The sequence below is a fragment of the Puma concolor genome, chromosome F2 (assembly GCF_028749965.1).
Source record: "Puma concolor isolate L17-30 chromosome F2, mPumCon1.1.hap2, whole genome shotgun sequence".
Lineage (NCBI taxonomy): Eukaryota > Metazoa > Chordata > Mammalia > Carnivora > Felidae > Puma > Puma concolor.
Window position 1 is genome coordinate 54,835,201 of NC_141684.1, and position 16,719 is coordinate 54,851,919.

General features: G+C 35.9%; 1 protein-coding gene across 2 annotated transcripts in view; it reads right to left on the minus strand.

The window, feature by feature from the left end:
• Positions 1-2,129: 2,129 nt before the first annotated feature.
• The window catches only part of ZBTB10 (zinc finger and BTB domain containing 10), a 37,343-nt gene continuing 22,753 nt past the window's right edge, over positions 2,130-16,719 (minus strand). For both annotated transcript variants that reach the window (XM_025922888.2, XM_086695363.1), the window contains exons 3-6: positions 11,991-12,089; positions 7,707-7,883; positions 7,307-7,479; positions 2,130-7,042 (exon numbers count right to left, since the gene is read on the minus strand). In XM_025922888.2, coding sequence (XP_025778673.1) covers positions 6,737-7,042; positions 7,307-7,479; positions 7,707-7,883; positions 11,991-12,089 — 755 coding nt within the window. In that variant the 3' untranslated portion in view covers positions 2,130-6,736. The remainder of the gene's footprint in view (positions 7,043-7,306; positions 7,480-7,706; positions 7,884-11,990; positions 12,090-16,719) is intronic.

Here is a 16,719-nt window from a genome sequence, read left to right on the forward strand (position 1 = left end):
CTCTGTCCCAAAAAAAATAAATAAGAAACGTTGAAAAAAAAAAATTAAAAAAAAAAAATAATTTTGAGCTCAGAATGCGTGCCAGAAATTACATTTAAGTTCACTTTGTAGTCTCTAATTTCAGTTTTCCCAAATCCTAGATCCCAAAACTGACTGCAAAGTCATTGTTGTAACCTCTCTGGGAATCAGTTATCAGTCTGTCAAAATTTCTTTCAACCTAGGGGATCCTGGTGGCTCAATCGGCTGAGTGCCCAACTTTGGCTCAGGTCACGATCTCACGGTGTGGAGTTCGAACTGCTGCTGTAAGCACAGAACTTCCTGCTTCAGACCCTCTGTCCCCCTCTCTCTTTGCCCCTCCCCTGCTTGTGTGCTCTCTCTAAAAAATAAACATTAAAAAAATTTCCTTCAACCTAAAAAATTATACACTTGGGGTACCTGGGTGGCTCAGTTGGTTAAGTGTCCGACTCTTGATTTCAGCTCAGGTCATAATCTCAGTTTGTCGGTTTGGGCCTTGCATTGAGCTTTGCACACTGATCACGCAGAGCCTGCTTGGGATTCTCTCCCTCTCCCTCTGCCCTTTCCAGCTCACAGTGTTTTACTGTCAAAACAAACTTTTTTAAAAATTCTGCAATTATCTTGAAACATTTTGTGTCGCTGAGTGACTGTTCAGACATGTGCTAAGAAATGATTGTCTCCTGTGTATCTTTCACTAATATTCTAAAACATACCAAATTATGCCTGGAAGATTAATAATTATTGCCAAACTTTGGTTGGGTTGGAAAAAAGAAATATCTGGCTGGCAATCAGAAAGTATCAATAGCATGTAAAGGCACCATGCAGTAATACAACCTATTTTTTAATTCCTATAATTAACTGAATAGATTTCTTGTGGTTCATTTTTTATTTCCTTTAGTTCAAAATTGAGAAAAAGTTACAACACAGACGAAGACCTGAAGGACCTTTAATTTTCTCATCTAACCAAGGACCCAGTAATTTAATTTCCTATACTACCTTCCAAACATTGGTCTGTGATGATGTGCAAAGTGAAAAAGAAAAAAGCTCAAATAGCAATTTTTTCCATAAAGCTAAACCAATCGTTCTTAATTTCCACTGTATCCTTTTTGGTGTCATGAGATACTTACGCATAATCTTATCAATGTTCTTGCTAAACCAGATAAAAAACTGGTTAACTACAATGGTCCAAAAATTTTTAAGCGAAAAACAAAACACCTTTGGATAGAAATGTTTGGTCAATTATTACCTTAGCCAAAAGGCTTATCAGGTAATCTTCCACTTCCTCTAGAATATCTCCAGCAATAGGACATCTGGTTTCTTTCTGAAGCAATTACATTTCATCTTTGGATAATTACTAAAAGCTGGTTTTTAACCTGGAGTCAAATAGTCCCAGTCTTAACCTCTTGGAACCATACAGAATATATGTAATTATTCTGCCACATGACGGCTTTTATAATTTTAAGACACTAGGCTTTTACACGTTACATGGCCACCCCTCTCCAAACAAAACTTTCATTTCTTTAGTAAAGTCTGTATCTGGTCACTCTATGATTTCCTTTGTTCTATTACTAACACCACAACCACAAATACCTAAAAAAGTAATAATAAAACAAGTATGTTTTCTCTATATTATTAAAGTTAACAGACACCCAAAACATAGATTTACTTGTAATTCATTAGTCTACTAATACGCAGTAAATATGGGATGTAGTTTACCTTTGCTTTTCAATCCACTTCCAAAATTATGCACACGTGTAAATTAGAGGGGAAATATTTTAATGTTTTCTAAAACCTGTAAAGAATCCCAAAATAAAGATTAAAAGATAGATGAAATGCTGATTACAAATCACTGCTATCTATGAATTAAAGCAGCTCTCCAAGCATTACGAGGAGGTAGTTTGAGTCATTTATGCACTTCATATAAAAACATACAAACCAAAAAACCCTATTATGTAATTCAAACTTGTAAACCTTACGTACAAAGATATCTGAATTATACATAAGTCAAAGTTTACAAAGGTGCTCCCCTACCCCAAAGAGTCCAAATTAATACACTTTCAAAGAAACCTGAATTAAATGTCAGAGTCAACAAAATTCACAAAGCCAGAAGCAAGTTTAGTGCTCACAAGTTTATATTTTTAGGTTTGATAAAGATTCTTGTGTATTTTCTAAATACACAGACAAAACAGTTTTGGAAGTTTACATACATGTCTTAGGACACTTATACTAGGTAGGTAAATTACATTTAAAAAATTGGTCTTCGTAAAAGATCTTCCCCAAGAGCTTTTACAAACAGCAGGCAGAAGAAAGCGTTCTTTTATGTTTACAGTGTTTAAAATGCTGATTCTCCCATTTCATAATGGCCTCAACCATCCCTCTCCTCAACCCAAAATTTTGTTCTCAATAGCCAGTGTACTCCAAATTAAGTACCCAATGTCATAAAATTCAGGGCCAGAAAACATCTTTTAAAGTGTGCTTATCCCTAACACATTTTAAACTATCTAAGAACTGTTCAGCTTCATTTGAAAGCAGGGATACAGCAGGAAAAAACTTTCCATTTTAAATCCTAAAGTGACTAAGAAAAAACACCTGTTAGTTCTAAGCACATATATTATGTACCATAGTTAAGTTTAAGGATCTGGGTGACTGAACGGCACAAAAACTGGGGTTCGCATCTAGTTCTTCACTTTAAGACCATCCTTTTAAAAATAAAAATGCCACAGCCAATTAATAGCATGTGCTACACTGAGGTCAGGTGTCTTATTTATAGTCAGGTGACAAAACTGCTGTATTAGGAGGAAAAGACTGATAAGGATATTTGAGGGGGAGGAAAGATTAGACACTCAAATTCCTAACGTATGATGTTTTATGGGGAGAACATGTCTCCATACACAACCTGCTTTTAAAGCACTGAAATTCTACAAAAGTTTAATGAGGCAGTTAATAGAGCCCCCTAAAAAGAACATGGGCTTCAGAATCAGATCTGGTCAAAACCCAGCTCTACCACTTAGTAGCTGTGTCACATCGGGCAAGTTATGTTATGCAAATTTCTTGGAGCCTTTTCTCTTCCATAAAATGGAGACAATAGCACCCACCTTAGGGAATTAGACAAAATAATGTAAAGCGCAAGGGCACATGTAGGCACTAAAACAATGGTAGCTTTTGAATCATTATCCAGAAAAATAAACTCTTCTATGTTGACAAAATCTTTAAAATATACATAAAGCTTACCGAAGTTTTTAAATTTATTTTTTAAAACTCCTCTTCCATCACACTTTGCCCCGTATTATACTCCTCCAGTCATCTTCAGGCCTTTTACAACTGTACTGTATGAATATAAATTTCCCAACCCTGATCCTTTCATTTTCTATTTTCTCTCCCTTTCCTCTTGGTTCACATCTATTATTAAACTAAGATGTATTAGGCTCCTATTATGCACCAGACATTGTTCTAAGCGCTTTACATGAATTAACTCATTCATTTCTCTCTTCTCCAGCAGGATGGCTCTACCAAAACCAGCTAGTGTTTCCCTTCCCCCCCTCAAATTTCAAAGCTATTCATTAGTGTTCAGCTTCCCCTTCCTACAGTTTTTTTTAAGCTCTTAATTGCTGGGGTGCTAAAATTTAGCAAAACATCTAGTGAATATGAATAATGAGGGCCAATAACAACAATGCAGGGACCATATGGAAGTAACTGTCTCTGAGAATTCTAAGAAATAATACATGATCTTGATTTATATGAGAGGGTCTGTTACTAGAGCAAATAGGAAAGAAAGTTTATATTCTTCCTCTTCATTAAAATTACAAGCTCTAAAATATGCTTCTCATTTAAAATATAAGTTACAAGAGAAAAATTCAGCAAATGTATAACACATAATTCTGCCAGGGCTCCACAGACAAAATTATGAGTATTTCATTGTCACCTTGAGACCAATCATAAGTTCTTATTATCTATCAACTTCCTGAAATTGTACTGTAAGTCAGAAAAAGAATATACTTTAAAAAAAAAAAAAGTCCAGTAGTATACCTTAGTACTAAAACTATTTTTAAAAAAAGACCTAGAAGGGAAAAGGCAGTCCCTCGAGATCATGAAACAAAATAAGTTAGGCAGTCAGCAAGTAGAAAAATCTGTCAGTTCTGTTTCTGGTAAAATGTTTACTTTAAAGAAGAAATTTTTATATAGGCTGAGGCTAATATATTCAAGAGTATAAACATTATTCCTTTGGATTACCTTTCTAAAAACAAACTTTTAAAGTATCATATTTCAGTTGACTAAAAATATAGCCAAATCTGTCACAACACAACATAAAAAGTAATGGACAATTATAGAATATTTTAAATTAACAGTAACAAGCCATCTACATCAAACCTTGTTTCCAACTAAAACCAAAACAAAAGCACAACAATCCCGTAGTGTACCAAGTGTGTATTTCAATTTACTGTATGCAATCTAACAAAAATTTGGTCATAATTTACCAGATATACATAAATGATTTAAGTAGTAAAAGAAAATTCAGTTTAAAGAGAGTAAGTTCATATCTTGAGGAAAAGTAAAAGTACATTAAGAATGTAAAGCCAAGTCCAGTTTCTATGCAATAAGTGAACTGTAGTCTAATAAAGCAGATTTAGGTGATTTTCAGATATATATCTTTTCTCTTTAATATATATTTATATATAGACAGATCTACCAATTGTAAACTATGGTTTATTTTAAAGGAGGGGGATAATGGGATGAAAGAAATCTTTATACTATACTTACATATTCACAAAGCAGAACATTTTACGTTTAAAATACTTTTTCATTCATAGTATCTTTGCCCAACTAACGTCTACTTTGGACCCCACCAGAATTACATTATACTCATTTGTCTAGAACACTGAGAATAAGATGTACTCTTCAGTCTTAAACAAAAATCAAACCAAACTATTCATGTCAGTTTTACAATTATGTAGAAACTACAATAAAGTTTAGATGACAAAAGATGTATCTAACCATGTAACTGTATTTTATATCTTTGATTTATCCAAGCAAAAACATCAATGTCTAACATTAAACCATTATAGTACTGAAGTCGGAGACAATGAGAAAGCTTGTCTCTTAAAAAACCTATCAGCTTTTCAACTTTGATCAGATGGAGCACCAAAAGGATTATGTCTGTCAAAGTATACTTTGCAATTTTTTCCACACAAATAGCATAATTTAGTGACCTGATATAAAATAGGAAAATATACTCAATTTCTATTTAAAAGAAAGCTGAAAATATGATATCCCTCAATCTTATATAATATACAATATGTTCCTGATAAATGTCATGCATGTTAATATTATGTGAAATGCTGCTGTGAGTTTAACAATCAGCTAATTCATCTGTCATTAGGCTAAATAAATCTGACAATTTCAACTTAATACATCACCCCTTGTACCCTGAAGAATTTAGTTAACAGAATAATTGTAAAGCCTCTCAATATCTTATTTGTAAGATTTTTGCAGATTGTTGAATGATGACTACCAGAAAGACTATATATGAAGATGTAGTAACTTTGAGGAATTGAAAAAATAATGATCTATCATAATTTCAAAACGTTCAATATCCCAGTAAGTATCAAACAAAAGAGAATGCACTTTTTGTGTTATTTTTAATGATAAAAAGGGCACAGGAATAAAAACCTGATATTTCACTTATATTGCATAACAAGCTAACCAAACTGGACATGGAGGTCAAATTAGGAGACAAATCATTTTCCTTATTGTTTCTATGACGACTTTTCTTTCGATTAGATTTCTGTCTTTTCATATAGGACTGAGGTATAGTACACTGGCAAAAATAAAAAGAGGCAAACCAGAATAGTGCCAAAGTAACAGATACCCAAAACCGAATACCATATCAGAAAACGTCATATAGTAACCATTTATCGATTACAGCAGCAGGAGAAAGTTACTTCTAGATCATAATCATTTTAGTGGTATTTGTCAACTTCGCCATGTTAACTTTGCAACATCATTTCTTCATTTGTAAAGTAGTAAAATTCATGTCAAAAAGGAAAGGGGGAATGGAGGAAGTCAGTTAGTTCATTCCAATAAATTACCTCTCCAGTTCTTATAAACATGCCCATCAGCACAAAATTGAGAAATAATACCTAAGACTAGAAGAGACTTGGTTTAAGTTATGAAGCAAATTAAAATGGAAAAATACAGAAAGGTAGAACCCATGGGGTTGAAAAGGCCCCTCACTGAAAATCTGTATTAAAAAAAATAAAATTAATAAAAATAAAAATAGAAACAAAACTCTACTAGTACAAACTAGCCTGAGTGGTTTGATGGACAGAGTAATTGGGTCAGCTGTCACTGTAGTCTCATAAATGGGTTTTCTTCATTCATGTTAAAGTGGCACATGAATGTAAGCTCTTTAAGGACACGTACTATATATTCATAGGACCCAAATAGTTACTGTATATCCTATAAATAAAAAATATTTTTGATAACTGACTGAAGATGGGACTCCATGTAATCCAACCACAAGGTTGTTTGCTGTACAGTCCTGTGCAAATATAAAAAAAAAAAAAATTTTTTTTTTGCTATAAGGCTTTTTGACCCTACAGTTTTCACAGCAACATAACTACCATCCAGCATGTACCATATTTTGCAAGCCTTCAAGTTCAACAATTCAAATTGTCGATTCATATTATGTCCAAATGCAGCATCCTTGAGGAGTATAGGTCAGTTAATCATCTAGAGACATACAAACATCTCCTGATTCATCCCATCGAGATGGATCATTCTGATCTTCTCCATCATCAACCAGCTCTTCGTCAGCTTCTCCTACTTCATTTTCCTCATATTCTTCATCCCGAGGGAAATCTGTATCCTGTCCCTGATCTACACCTTCTTGCCCTCCTGGTTGTGATTTATCTGCACAGTCTACACAAACACCATAGCGTCGAGATCCATGTCTTATTCCAACACTGGCTGCTAACATGAAGATCTTCTTACACACCATACATTTGTATTTTTTATCCTTTTTATGCACCTAATTGAAGGGGGGAAAAATCCAATATAAGGATAGTACAGACAATAATGCATTTGAACCACTCAAACCACCCATTCAACAATGAGTGAATATATACCTTGCTTTTCTGTATGAAGTTCAGTTCATAAATCACATTCTCTGTTTAAGGCAATTTATTTAATATCAACCTTCCCTAAATTTCAGGTAATAGTGTTAAAATATCTTAAATTTCCCTGACATGAATATAGTTTATCTCAAAGATCATTTATATTTAAAGTTACTTACCAGGGAATGTCTTTTCACATGTTCTCTGCGAGTAAACAGTTTTCCACAAATGTCACAGCTAAATGATCTGACTCCCGTATGAATGAGCAAATGCCTTTTTAGTGTTCGTCTGTATTTGGCTACATAGCTACAATGAGGGCATTTTAACTTGTTCATGATTAGAGATGATTCACCTTTGAGAATAAAAACAAAACAAAACGAAACAAACACACACACACACAAAAAGCAATTATATATTAAACAGAAAATTTGCTATCAAAACCTTGTCTCTATCCCTGAGAACAGGGATTATTATAGGGCTACCATACTATTCAATTTTTTTAAAACCCAGAATATGGAAGCTTTTAATTGTTAAAAATAATTTAAAAAATCTGTAGATGTTTAGATGACTAATACTTGCCATTTTCCCAAGTTTCTTGTTTTGGCCAAGATTCAGGCAATAATCCATACTTGAAATCGTTTGAAGCACCTGGTATCAATCCATACTTGAAATCATTTGAAGTACCTGGTAGCAATCCATACTTGAAATCACTTGAAGGGCCAGGCATCAGGCCATACTTGAAATCATGTGAAGTACCTAATACAATTGAAAAGTCATTCTGATATAATGGTGGTAATAAACACCTCTTATTAGAATTAAAAGAAAAAAATATTTATTTATATTTTATGAGCACTATGATAGAGAAGCTTAATATAAATAGCTAAATAAAAATGTCTACATTTTAGTCTAAAATTGACATGTCTGCATACTTTATTGCACTTTTTTCCATAATTTATTATCCTAATCATAAAACCCTGATTGGCAGGCATCTGAAATAGAAAAACTAAAATTTAAAACACAATTCAACCACAGGTAGAGAAAAATTTAGGGAAATAAATCTAAATACTATTTAATCCTGCATGGAGGCCACAAGAAAAGTGCTCTTTTATACTGTATTTCAAACATTCAAAACAGCACTCTTAATTGTTACTCCTAATTATTATATCATTTGAGACTATCGCCCTGAAGCCCAGCTGTGGAATGGAATAGTGTCCTTATTGTGCCCAAAATATCACAATCTTGTTTTTAAGACTAATCAGTATAGAAAAACGGATGAAGAATGAAGAATAAATACAAGGAAATTACAAATTCAAGGTTCTCGCATTATTACACCCGTTTGTTGTTTCAGACACACTGGGCAAGGTAACTGAATGCCCTCTTGGGGAGTTCATCAAAACCTCTCTAACTCCATCCTTAAATCCAGAAAGTAGAATTAGAATAGTCAATATCCCTTAAGGAATTTGTGCCAGAGGACCTTTAGACTAGCTAAGAGAAAAATTACCTCCTTTGGATAGGATTCCTTTTTACTTCTTAAGATTTTATTTTTTATAAAACCCAATGTGGTTGCTTGAATGAACTTACAACCCTGAGATCAAGAGCTGCATGCTCCACCGACTGAGCCAGCCAGTCACCCCTGGACAAGATTCCTTCTTGAATACTGTATGTTATTTCCCTAAATCCAGGAATCCTGTGGCAATGTAAACATATCCAGAATTCTCCATAGCTATTGCCACACTGATCCAATCAATCATCAACTCTTGCCTCTGGATTATTTTCAGTAGCCATCAGAGTTTGTATCCAGGCTCACAATGTTGCCCTCTTACAGTTTGCTCTCAACAAAGCAATTAGAGATTCTTTCAGAACTTTAATTCAGAGCCTGGCATTGGTCTGCTCAAAAGCCTGCAAGGACTACCCATATCTCATTCATAGTAAAAACCAAAGACTTCCAAAATCTTACATAGCCTTATCTACTCTAGCCCTTGCTTCTAACGACTCCCCCTGGTCAATCTGTTTCGGCCGTACTGTTCCTCCATGGGAAAATGGGTCCCTCTGCAAGACCTTTGCACTTAAACTCTTCTTTCCTCTGCCTGAACACTCCTTTCCAGGCTATATACTCACTCACTTGTGCAGTAATTAATTTTCCTCCCACAAAAACCATGGACTTTATATAAAACAATGCTTGTTAAAAAGGACTTTGTAAAAATTTATTTTCCTGTATCTACCTGCCAGATATACTACTTCTCTTAAAAATTAAAATAACTTGGGGTGCCCGGCTGGCTCAGTCGGTTAAGCATCCGACCTCATCTCAGGTCATGATCTCATGGTTCAGGAGTTTGAGGCCTGCCATCAGGCCCTGTGCTGACAGCTCAGAGCCTGGAACCTGCTTTGGATTCTGTGGTCTCCCTCTCTCTCTCTGCCTGTCCCCCATTCATGCTCTCCTTCTCTCTCTCTCTCTCTCAAAAATAAACATTAAAAAAAATTAAAATAACTTAATATTTCTTCTTCAGTGAAAGTATCACTAACCAACAATACAAAAGGTCTCTAAGGTGTTTAAAATTTCACTATTATCGGAGCACAGGGGAGGCTGAGTTGGTTGAGCCATCCAACTCTTGATTTCAGCTCAGGTCACGATCTCTCCTTTCTTGGGTTTGAGCCCCATTATCAGGCTCTACAATGACAGCACAAGCCTGCTTGGGATTCTCTGCCCCTCTCTCTCAAAATAAATAAACTTAAAAAAAAATTCATTTCTATTAATGTAAATTGTTTTATACTTGGAATACCTTTATACCTTTTTAATGTCAGGAAAGACTTCTGAATTGACAATCAGATAATTAAACTATAATGTACTTCTGTTCAAGGGTAAGTTTTCAGAATCCTAAAGTGAGACATCATGTGTGTATATGTGTGTGTGTGGGGCGGGGGTGGAGACTGGGATGGGGGTGGTAGCCTGGGAACACAAATCTATCAATTTTCAGTTTTACACTTCTACATAAAGCCTGAGCTTTGACTTGTAGTTCTTGATGAAATCAGTACAAAAAAGCTGAGAGCAAGAACTTGCCTGTTTTACTCACCTTTGTATTGCTAATGTCCAAAGCATATACCCTTCAACTATTTATTGAATAAATGTATCTAGTGAATGCTAACACACATGTACTATTTTTTACTTCCTCAAAATACTGAACTTAAAAAAATTAAAACTTTTTAATACTCGAAATTCTGTATTTCTCTAGGTAATCTAAAGATCTGATAAACATCCAGGATAACAGACAAGAGACACCATATCTAGAATACAAAATTCAAATTAAGAAAACCTCAATCCAAACTTCTTTCACCTGTCCCAATTCTTTTAACAGTAGAAATTACTATTTATAGGAAGTATATGAGCAGTTTGACAAAGGTATTGCCTTTATAATTCAATACACTGGAAGATCATTAAGGTAATTAAAGATCTACTTCAAAACTGTGCTCACTGTTTAATAATATCCTTCAGGATACATTTTTCCATAATGGCAAACTAAGAAGAAAGCAGCGTTTTTCTGAACTCAAGTCCTAAGACAAAGGCTGATCTCAGTCATAAAAAGCACATGGATCAAAATGACCCCTAAGAGAAACGGCTTTAAATCAAGGGTTTACTTTTTTTGAAAAGATTATATGGACCATCCCCCATTGAAAATGTTTATGTGTAGAAATTCACTTCACCCCTCAATATAGCACGTATCTTCTAGAGCTTTTTCAAACATAACCACAGTACCTTTATCACATCCAAGAAATTTAAAATTGCCCAACTACCATTTAACCCATACTACATATTCAAATTTCCAACTGTTCCCCAAATGCCCCTTTACTCATTTTAGAACACTGATGTTATCAAGACTGATAATGCCTTTTGGTTGGTCTCCTGGAGTCTAGTGGTTCTTCTGCTGGTCTTTCATGGCATTAACATTTAAAAAACCCAGAGTAGCTAGATTTCTGTAGGCTTGTCTGATATCTCCCTCATGATCAGATTTGAGTTAAACATTTTGGCATAGGTGATGTTGTGTACCTGCTACTGCATTATGGCAAGAGGCAGGTTATTTCTGTTTTTTTTATTGTAAAGAAATCTTTTCTTTTTTGTAACTGAAATAATCTATGGGATAACACGGAGACCATGTGAATATGCTATTACAACAGTCTTTTGCCCAGTCATTATGGGATACGCCCATCAACAGTGGCTTAACATCCATGGATGATCTTGAATTGTTTCCTGTGGGTTATTTTTCAATTCTATCATTCTGTATTTATTAGCTTGGCATTCTGTTAAGAAAGCTTTTCCCTCTCCTAATTTACTTAGACTCACGTTATTCTCTGGAATATTCATGGATTCTTTGCCTTTACTTCTCCCAAAGTTCAAATGATAGAAATATTACTATTCAGAATTAACATTTTGTATTGCCATCACTAATCATACTATTATTTTATATCAAAGCTAATTAAAATACATTAACTAGCCATTTGGATAATTACCATTCTCATTCCATGTATATACTAGCAGGAAACCACCATCTCTATTAACTTAATTATTTTGATATTTAAGAATTCTAAAATCTCTAAATAAATGCCTCCCACAAAGAATAAGAAACACCCATCTATTTGTGTTCACCAGGCTTCCAAAGCATTATCAGAAACATAGCTACTCTCCTTTAAGGGAAGAAACTGAGGGGCGCCTGGCTGGGTGTGGAGCCTACTTAAAAATAAATAGATAAACTGATTAGACAGACAGATAGTAAAGAAACTGCAGTAGGTCCTTAAACATATACACAAACAATGCCAAATCTTTAAATCCTCTTAAACATACTCTTACTAATAAAATCCTACTGCACCTACCAGCATCACCTCCATCCTGATTGGAGCTGGCTTCAGCCAATAAATTTGTATTCACATTCCTATCACAATCTGGCCCTGAGAGTAGAGCACCATCCAGGTCTGAAAAGGAGATATTTTAATCGGTTATTTACAACCATACCATAGCCATCATCAAAACACCACTCCATTCTTGGTATTGTTTCTTATGCAACACTAAGTAGAAAAATATCTGTAAGTATTAAATACCTGCTATATGCTTAATGCTATTAAGGTACAAAAGCGTTAAGACATGGTTTTCAACCACAAGAACAAGTGCACACTCAACAGTGAGTACACTGTACTGAACATGAATAAGCTTTAGAGACAGGGTGAATTAGGCTACTGGCTATGTGAGCATGTACCTCAGTTTCCTCATATGCTTCCAACTAGATCACAGATTTGGTATATATAGGTAATGCAAGTCAAGTGTTAGAGTTTTGGTGTCTGGCATCCAATGACAGCTGCTACTGCTGCTAGTACCAAGTACTAGGTGTGTAAAACATGGTTTCTGTATTGATTCAGAAATGAAAAAGACCAATTAAAGCTAGAATAGTAAAGCAAGGCTTCAGAGAAGAGGTAATTCCTTAGAATTAACCTTGATATATGGAAAGGATGTGGAAAGGCAGCGTAAATGACATACTAATGATACCAATACTTTTGGTTCCAATCTGTTAATTTCTTTTAAATCTGTTCCATCCCTTCTGTTTCTCTACCACTGCCTTAATTCAGACATCATCATTCTCTTGGATTAGTGAATTACTGAAACAGTTTCTTGGGTCTCCTTGCTTCAAAATATAATGCTCATAGTTCTATTCATTATCTTTTTTTAATGTTATTTTGAGGGAGACAGCATCCTAAGCAGGCTACACATCCTCAGCACAGAGCCTCACCCAGGGCTGGAACTAACGAACCATGAGATCATGACCTGAAGTTGAAATCAAGGCATCCTCTTGGTACTTTTATTGGGCGCCTGGTTGGTTCAGTTGGTTAAGTGTCTGACTTCAGCTCAGGTCATACACAGTGCAGAGCTTGCTTCAGATCCTGTCTCCCTCTCTCTCTCTGCCCCTCCCCAACTCGTGTGCACAGGCACGCTCTCTCTCAAAAATAAACTTAAAAAAAACTTTTTAATGTTTATTATTTTTGAGAGAGGGACAGAATGCAAGCAGGGGAGGGGCAGAAAGAAAGGGAGACAATATCCAAAGCAGGCTCCAGGCTTTGAGCTGTCAGTGCAGAGCAGATGTGGGGCTCAAACTCACAAATTGCAAAATCATGACCTGAGCCAAAGTCAGACGCTCAGCTGAATGAGCCACCCAGGAGCCCCAAAAATAAACATTAAATATGCCACTTTTGGCACTCCTGGATGGCTCAGTCAGCTGAGCATCTGATTATCGGTTTCAGCTCAGGTCATGATCTCAGTTTTGTGGATTTGAGCCCCATGTAAGGTAGAACCTGCTTGGGATTCTCTCTCTTTTCATCTCTGCCCCTCTCCTGCTCCTGCTGCCTCTATCTCTCTCAATAAACTTTTAAAAAATTGGGGACATCTGTGTGGCTTTGTCGGTTAAGCTTTCAACTTTGGCTCAGGCCATTCAGGTCATGATCTTGCGGTCTGTGAGTTCGAGCCCAGCATCAGGCTCCGTGCTGACAGCTCAGCGTCTGGAGCCTGCTTCAGATTCTGTGTCTCCTTCTCTCTCTGCCCCTCCCCCACTCATGCTGTCTCTCTCAAGAATAAACATTGAAAAAAAAAATTTTTTTTTTAAATGCCACTTTTTATGGACAATCTGTCCTCTACTTCCAAGATTCATTTTTTTTTAACGGTTATTTATTTTTGAGACAGGGAGAGACAGAGCATGAACGGGGGAGGGGCAGAGAGAGAGGGAAACACAGAATCTGAAGCAGGCTCCAGGCTCTGAGCCATCAGCCCAGAGCCCGACGCGGGGCTCGAACTCACGGACCGCGAGATCATGACCTGAGTTGAATTCGGACGCTTAACCGACTGAGCCACCCAGGCGTCCCCCAAGATTCATTTTTGATAATACCACTCCGTACTTATTGATCTAGCTTCCCAACACTCAAGATAAAAAAATTTTTTTAATAACAAAAAGAGAAATCCTTCCTCTTTACATAAGCAGATACTTGATTCAAAAATAAAAAACCAAAAAACTCCATGGTGGGCAAATGAAACTGTGGTACACTTACACAATGGAATTCCACCTAGTAATGGTTCTAGTGCATAGTTATAAAACCTCAAATCACTGAATGGATCTGGCATTTATGGTCTGGTCTAAGAAGCCAGTAGGATTACATATTTGCATAATGAAGGAGAGAAGAGTATATATTGGTCCTCTCAAGCAGGTGCAGATAGGTCATACAGAGCCCTGCAGGTCATGGTCAGGATTCTGGCCTATAGTCTAAAAGCAATAGAAGGATTTTAAACAAGGTGTTAATTTCATTTACCTTAAAAAAAAATCCTGGTATTATATGAATTAATTAAAAGAGGGCAAAAAGGTGACTAGCTAGGAAACTATTTTAGAAATTCAGGTAAGAACTGATGGTGGCCTTGACTGACGAGAGCAACAAATGGGGGAAAGTAGATAAGTAAGGAAACTTTGTGGAGGAAGAACCAATAGTGCTTGGTGACAGACTGAATATGGAAAAGGCAGGGTTTGAAGGTAATGAGGGAAATTTCCAGCCTATACTAAAGGCAGTTAGGAAACTCTGGTGGGTAGAGGACCAGTTTTGGAGGCTTACATAGTTATGAAGATACTGAGTTTGACATACCTAAGAAAGAGGTAATTTAATAATAGGTTTGGAGTAGGAATAGGGGTTAAATGGGTAAACTCTAGATACCGCCTGGGACCAAATCTCATCTGTGCCACTTCCCAGCTGTGTGACAGTTGTGAAGCAGCTTATTTTGCTTTTCTAACGCAGTGGTTCTCAAAGTATAGCTCCTAAATCAGCAGCATCAGCATTATCCGGGAACTTGCTAGAAATGTAATTTTCAGAACCTATCCCAAACCTACTGAATCAGGATACTGTGGTGGTGGGGCCCAGAAATCTGCATTTTAAAAAGCCCTCTAGGTGATTCTGATGCTTACTAGAGACTGAGAACTGTTCTATTATAAAAATGGGGAAATTATCAGGCAAAGAACGAAGCACTTTTCATTTATTATCTCAAAGGACCAAATTAGATAAATGAAAAGTGCTTAGCTCTTTGTCTGGTAAATAGCAAACACTCAAACTTTTAATTTTTTTTTTTTTTAATTTAAGCTCCCAAGTGAAGACATTTAGTACCAAAGGCTATACAGATTTGATGCTTAAACTGGTGATAAAAATGAGTTGTCAGAATATATGTGGTAAATAAGACCATGGAAGTAAACAGGAGACCATGAGGAAAAAAATATGACCAATATGCTGAGGAATCCTAGCATTCAATAAACTTGAAAAGGATATAAAAGGACTTTAAGAAAGATTATTTAAAAAAAATTTTTTTAATGTTTGTGTGTGTGAGAGAGAGAAAGAGAGAGAGAGAGAGAGAGGGAGAGAGAGGGAGAGAGAGGGAGAGAGAGGGAGAGAGAGGGGCAGAGAGAGAGGGAGACACAATCTGAAGCAGGCTCCATTCTGCGCTGTTAGCACAGAGCCTGACATGGGGCACCTGAGCCCAAGTCGGACGCTTAACTGACTAAGCCACCCAGGCGCCTGTGGAAAAAGAGTTATTTCAAGAAATACTCCACCATGACAATGCTGAAATGCTGCCAAAACTTCAAGATTAAGGACTGAAATGTGCATTACTTTCATTCAATAAATACTGAGCACCTAGGACATCACTAGTGATCTTAGAGTAACACTGGTGTTATCAGTGGGGCAAGGAGAAAGAGCAAGAGTGGCCTGTGCTGTGGATGGAAAATGAAGAATTATGATATATAATACAATCTGAGAGATTTGGTTGCAAAAGGGAATAGTGAGAAATAGAGTAAGAGTTTATTTTTTTAAAGATGAAAGTAATAAACATCTTTGAATGCTGAAATGAAGAGGTCACTAAGAAAGAGAAAAGTTAAAAATATTGAGGAAATACTGCAAAGAGGAGTCTGGAATCCAGAAGCAAATGTTTGGGTACTTAAGAGAGAGAGAAAGGATAATCAACATATAGAGATAAATTTGAAGACAAGTACTTAAGGGCATTCATCTATTGGCTTTTATATTCTCCATAAGGTGGAATAGTAAAATAGGAGGTTATTGCCTACAGTAAATGTTGGCGGTCAGGAGAATGAACAAGTACTTCATATGCAGAGCACGAAAAGGAAATAGACTCAGACTCCTTTACCTGTTCCTTGACAGACGGGATATTGGTTAGGTTTTACTTTCCCAGCATTGTCATAATGAGTGACAAAATGCTTTTCAACAAGTGTTGTTAAATGTTGGTTTGAATATTCTGCCTTCTGCAACCTCTATTACTAGTCTAATTAATGGCATTTAAATAACAATTTCTCAGTTTTCTGGTGTACAGTAACATTAAAACATAACCAGTAACTGAAAATAATTAACTGAAATCTAGTGCCTTTGTTTTCCTATGAAAACCTGAATGTATTTCAATAGTAAATTTAAATTGTTATTCAAACAACTGTACTAGGTTTCCCCAATATCTTTTTTTTTTTTTAAAGTCACTATTCTGAAGAATACAGCCTGTTCAGAGGGCACTACAAAGTGGGTTTGT